Here is a 6,000-nt window from a genome sequence, read left to right as displayed (position 1 = left end):
TTTTTTTGCTTTCAGAATAGAGAAGGGGCCTTGGGAATAAAGGTCCCTCCATTTCTGTCCAGGAGGTTGTCCTCCATATGAGTGTTTATCATATATATGTGTATATATATATAATTTATGTATTTTATGCAATTGCTTATGTAATGTTGTAAACCGCCTTGACCCTTTGGAAAGGCGGTATATAAATAATAATAATAATAATAATAATAATAATAATAATAATATGTTTTTTCCCCTTCCACCTTGAGGCGCCTTGGCCCTGCTCCTCTCGCCCTGGGAGGAGGCGGCCATCCTTCCTAGGAAAGGCCGGGGCTCCTCTCCTGCGGGAAAGCGAGAAGGCCAGGCGGGATGATGCTGAGGGGGAGGCGGGCCTGGGCCTGGCCTAGTTGTGGGGCGGAGACGCCGAGTCGGCGGGGCTGAGGAGGAGGAGGAGGAGGAGGAGGAGGAGAGCCAGACAGACATCCGCCTGGTGCTGCTTGTAATTCTTCTTCTTCTTTCCCGCCCAGCTGCGGGGGAATCCTCTTGATCCTTGTCCTCTCCTTCCTTTCTTCCTCCATCTTCTCTTCAGTCGTCGAATGGGTCCCTCCATGCTTTAAGGAGGACCCGTTCCCCCTCCGTCCTCCGTCTCCCTTCTCCTCCTCCTCCTCCTCCTCCTCCCTTGGCAGCAGCCATGGGGCTGCAGCCCTTGGAGTTCAGCGAGTGCTACCTGGACAGCCCCTGGTTCCGCGAGAGCGTCCGGGCCCACGAGGCCGAGCTGGAGAAGACCAACAAGTTCATCAAGGAGCTCCTCAAGGACGGAAAGAGCCTCATCGCCGCCACAAAGAGTGAGTAGCAGCAGGAGTCCTCCTTTTCCAGGGCACGCCCTCCAGGAGGAGGAATGCCCAAATAGCCTCCATGGTCAGGCTGAGCAGCTGTCCTCCTTTTCCAGGACACGTCCTCCTCTCCAAGAGGAATGCCAAACTGTCCTCCATTTTCAGGGTGAAGCCCTCCTTTTTCAGGACCTGCCCTCCATTCCAGGCTCCTGTCCAGGAGGACTTCCAAAACGCCCTCCATTTTGAGCATGGCCAACCTTCTCTTTAGAAGGCATTTCAAAGCAGTTTCCATTCTGAGCATAACTGGGGCATCTGGTCCCTCTGCTTTGGCCAAGTCGCCTATTCTCAGCCTCAGGGAAAAGCAATGGCACACCTCTGAACCAGAGAGACCAGACGCCCTCCTTTTCCAGGACCTGCCCTCCCTCCCTCCCTTTCAATCTGCCCAGGAGGAGGGATACCAGAATTCCCTCCATTTTGAGCAGGACCTAGAAGCATGAATTTATATTTACATGAGTGCTTTTAGTGTTTTTAATTGGCCATGTCCTCCATTTTGCAGAGCCTTGTCCTCCTTGGTGGCGAGGTCACCCTGCTTTGGGCAAGTCACAGACTCTCAGCCTCAGGGGAAGGCAGTGGGCAAACCTTCTCAGAACCAAAACAAACAAAACTGTAGTAATATAACTATGTTGAGACTTAGGTCCTGAGAACCAAAAAACAAAACTGTAGTAGTGTAACTAGATAGAGACATAGAGTCCCAAGCCTCCTTCCTGAATGGCTTAAGGATGAACTATTAATAAGCAGTGTGACAAGTGGTCCTCCATTTTCAGGACATGTCCTGCATTTCAACCTTCAGTCCAGGAGGAATTCCAAAATGTCCAGAGGTCCTCCTTTTCCAGGACGTGTCCTCCATTTCAATCTCATTTCCAAAATGTCCTCCATTTGGAGCACGACTGAGAAGCATGAATTTAGAATTAATTATGATTATTAATTGCATTTGTACCCTGCTCTTTAGAAATGCTCAGGGAGTGTTTATATGAATGGCCTTAGCTTTGTTTTATAATGTCCTACATTTTTCTCTTGCATGCCCTCCTCTGCGTTTAGGACATCTGGCCACCCTGGAGTCGTGATGGTGGTTGTGGTTGTTGTGGTTGTGTGTGAGAGAGAGGCATATGGATGGCTGAGCTTAACACATACCAGAAGAGGCTCGGAGTCCTTGTCCCTACAAGGTCTGCGACTTGTTGGGCTCCTGCTCCTTGCAAAGGAAGGAAAGGGCGTCTTGCAAACCGTTTAGGGTTTCCAGGCTGGGGCCGCTGCAGAGGTACAAAGTCTGCTAGAGCTGGTCAGGGACTTTCTTTGGAGGAAAAGTCTATTCCTCAGACTTAAATCAGTATTTAGAGAAAACTTGTAACACCTCCAAAGCACACTGCAGAAATAATCCAGTTTGAGACTGCTTTAACTGCCCTGGCTCAATGCTAGGGAATTCTGGAACTGTAGTTTTGTGAGGTGTTTAGCTTTCACTGTAGAAAGCTCTGGTGCCACAATAAACTACACTTCCCAGGATTCCCTAGCACTGAGCCAGGGCAGTTAAAGCAGTCTCAAACTGGATTATTTCTGCAGTGTGTTTTGGACATAACTGAAAGAAAGAAGTAGGCAGCATGAGCTTTCCTAGACTATAGGTCCAAAACACACTCCAGTCTGAGACCACTTTAACTGCCCTGGCTCAGTGCTAGGGAATCCTGGGAAGTGTGGTTTATTGTGGCACAGAGCTCTCTACAGAGAAAGCTAAACGCCTCACAAAACTACAGTTCTCAGAAGACCCTAGCATTGAGCCAGGGCAGTTAAAGCGGTCTCAAACTGGATGATTTCTGCAGTGTGTTTTGGGCCTCCAGGAAAGAATTTGGCAGCATGAGCTTTTGTAGACTTACCATATATACTTGACTCTAAATTGACCTCATGTATAAGTCGAGGTAGGTTTTGGGGCCAAAATTATGGATTTAGATAGGACTTGTGGGTAAGTCAAGGATACAGTAACCTGGGGCATCTAACAAAGGATGCAAAGGAAAATAGTGCCAGAAAACTTAAGAAAATTCCAGCAAGCATAACTGTTTGTGCTCATACTAAAGGCTTCATGGATGAGAGTATAAAGGGAGTGTGAGTGCTTCCAGAACAGATGACACTCTTGCCTTTCACCAGGGGATGGTTCCTTTTTTGTAAGAATTAAAGTACAGTACAGTACTTACACTGACCCATGGATAAGCCCACTCAGGTTTTTGGAGTCAATTGTTTGATTAACATTTCTAGACTTATACATGTTTGAGTATATACAGTAAGTCTACTTCTGATGCCTTTGGAATTCAGACTTCTGTAGTAGTAGTGGTAGTAGTAGTAACAACAACAGAACAACAACAACAAAGCAATAACAGCAATACTTTTTATTTCTTTCCACTCACACCAAGGCTTGAGGCAGGATGTGTGTTTTTCTGTGCCTACAAAGCCTTCCTGACTTATGTTTGTAAACCCTATCACAAGGTGTTCTTGGCAAGATTTGTTAAGAGGGGGTTTGCCATTGCTTTCCCCTGAGGCTGAGAGCGTGTGACTTGCCCAAAGGCCCCTGGTGGCTTTCAGTACAAAACACAATTAAAAACACATAAATACAGTAGTCATATTTAGTAATAACCTTTATTAGGACAATAATAATCCAATTTGACACCACTTTAAATGCCATGGCTCAGTGCTATGGAATTCTGGGAATTGTCTATTGCTGTGGCACCGGAGCGTTTTGACAGAGAAGGCTAAATGTCTCACAAAACTACAACTCCCAGAATTCCATAGCACAATCATGGCAGTTAGAGTGATATAAAACTGGATTATTTCTGTAGTGTGGATACGGCTGTAGTCGTTTCTGACTTACAGTGATCCTATCACAGAGTTTTCTCTTGACCAGTTTTTTCAGAGGGGTTTGACATTGCCATCTTTTGAGGCTGAGAAAGTGTGACTTGGCCAAGATCACCCAGTGGATTTCATTTATGGTCAAGCTGTGAATTGAACTCTGCTCTCCAGAGTCATAGTCCAACGCCCAAACCACCACGCTGGCTCTTCCTTTACATTGGCGATCAAACACTTCAGCGTTTCTTTGTCGCACCCACACACCCTGAGCTCAGTAACAAGTCTGCTTTCAATTGCGAAAGAGTAAGTAACCTCTCCTCCATCTAAGAGGTTTCCATAACGTGTAAAGTGGAATTGCATTCACTCTTGTGATATAAATAAAACGTTCCCCGGCACAAATGCTACTCTGAGCTTGGAACACAAGATTTAGAAAGACTGAAAAGAATTCCCATAAAAAGGAATAAGTTCCTGCTGACAACATGATTTTGCATACCAGCCTTTTTTATGGCATCAGTTTTGGCTGGGAAATGTTTTTAACAGGTGACATTTCAAGCTGCCTTTCTTTTGGAAAATGTGAGGAAAAATCTATTAAACCTTTGGTTAGCTGTATTTCAGCTGCTAGCTTTCTAGTATCAAATCCCTTTCCTGTTTCATTAAACAGACTTAGAATTGTCCCAGCAGTAATTGCTGGTCGTCGTTCTGGTGTGTGTTAAGCAATGTTTAAGAGGCTGATATGTATGCAAAATGTGGTTCATTTAATAGGCTTTGTGGCTTTTTAAAAATCTTTCAAATATTTCTATCATGTCAGCAGTGGACATGAAACACTGTTAATGTAAACAGAGTTTTAGGAATGTGCACATAACATAACATTTTGGAATTTAGTTTGCATTGCCCACAAATCCATTGAATTCATGTACACATATTTTAATATGCTCTTAAACTAGGAGGATGTTGTATCAACAGTTGATATAAACTGCAGTAAATCAGTAGGGAAGAGAAGAGTTCTGTTTTTTAATTGCCTTCTATATTTTTATCAATATGGACCAGATGGGAGGGACAGATACTATGCCCCTCAAGATCACTTCTGTTCATATTCAGTGTCTTCCAGACATATGATGTCCCATCCTAAGTGCATGTTTTGCTTTTAACTGTCTTCAAGTCAACTTTGATGTATGTCAACCCTATGAATGAGAGACCTCCAAGTCATCTAGTTCTCTACAACCTTGTTCAGGTCTATATAATGGAATGGACAATCTTAATTTTAATATTCAATTACTGTATATATCTTTACACTTCAGGATCTTGTCTAGTTCTTTCATATCTGCCTTTCCAAGTCCAAGTCTTTTTCTGATTTCTTGACTGCAGTCTCCATTCTGATTAATGACTGAGACAAGATGTGAAAATTTTTTCACTATTTCAGTGTCTTCATTTACTTTAAAGTTATGTCAAATCATCTGTGGTCATTATTTTTGTTTTCTTAACATTCAACTCTAAACCTGCCTTTGCACTTTCCTCTTTGGCTTTCTTCAGTAATCATATCAAGTCTTTGCTATTTTCTGCTAGCACATGCTTACGTTCATAATAAGCCTTGGGGAATGCAAGATAACATTCAGTGATCAATAAAAGTAGGTCTTCCATATCTTCATAGTGGTGTGAAATTTTCATGATCTTCTTGTTGAGTCTTCTTAGAGTGGCTGTGTGTTTATGAACTACTGGAGTGGCATGGCTCAAGTATAACAGGTGTTGTGGGATGGAGTGATTGGATTCAGACATCACAGCAAACCAGGATCCTCTGGGGACTCTAGTTTACCTTAGACAAGCAACATGTTATTGCATGCTGCTTGCATGCTCCTGTTTGCAATACCTAAGCAAACTGTTAGCTGTGTGGTTAAAATAGACTAAATAATGGAGTGAGGGGGCTGCAGCCAAAAAAGGTAGAGGTGCTACAAGAACGTCTGCCTGCCTTAAATGAATTCACATATTTAGAACCAGATGAACTGCATTCAGACCTACTAATGAAGCTTACCGATGTAATCGGGTATTTTGTGATGCTCAGATCGCTTTAAGAATTCTTGGAGATCAAATTAGGACCCTGTAAATTGTGGGCAATTGTTGTCCCTATTATTAGAAGGGGTGGGGGGAGAGAACTTACACAATTATTAACCTGTCAGCTTGCTATACAGTGGTACCCCGGGATACGAATTGATCGCGTTACGAAAGTTCCGGGGTACGAAAAAGTTAGATTGGAAAAAACTGTTCCGGGTAACGAAAGATTTTTCGGGTTACGAAATTCATTTCGGCGCGA

The 6,000-nt window shown here is 43.6% G+C and overlaps 1 protein-coding gene across 2 annotated transcripts in view; it reads left to right on the top strand.

Annotated features, from left to right (window-relative positions):
• Positions 1–643: 643 nt before the first annotated feature.
• ARHGAP10 (Rho GTPase activating protein 10) overlaps positions 644–6,000 on the top strand; it is a 130,271-nt gene continuing 124,914 nt past the window's right edge. For both annotated transcript variants that reach the window (XM_089525712.1, XM_089525713.1), the window contains exon 1: positions 644–824. In XM_089525712.1, coding sequence (XP_089381838.1) covers positions 671–824 — 154 coding nt within the window. In that variant the 5' untranslated portion in view covers positions 644–670. The remainder of the gene's footprint in view (positions 825–6,000) is intronic.

Source organism: Sceloporus occidentalis, unplaced genomic scaffold, assembly GCF_023333645.1.
Source record: "Sceloporus occidentalis isolate IW3139 unplaced genomic scaffold, rSceOcc1.0.p SCAF_5, whole genome shotgun sequence".
Taxonomy (NCBI): domain Eukaryota; kingdom Metazoa; phylum Chordata; class Lepidosauria; order Squamata; family Phrynosomatidae; genus Sceloporus; species Sceloporus occidentalis.
Note: the sequence above shows the minus strand (reverse complement) of the source record. Positions and strands in the feature narration are given on the sequence as shown.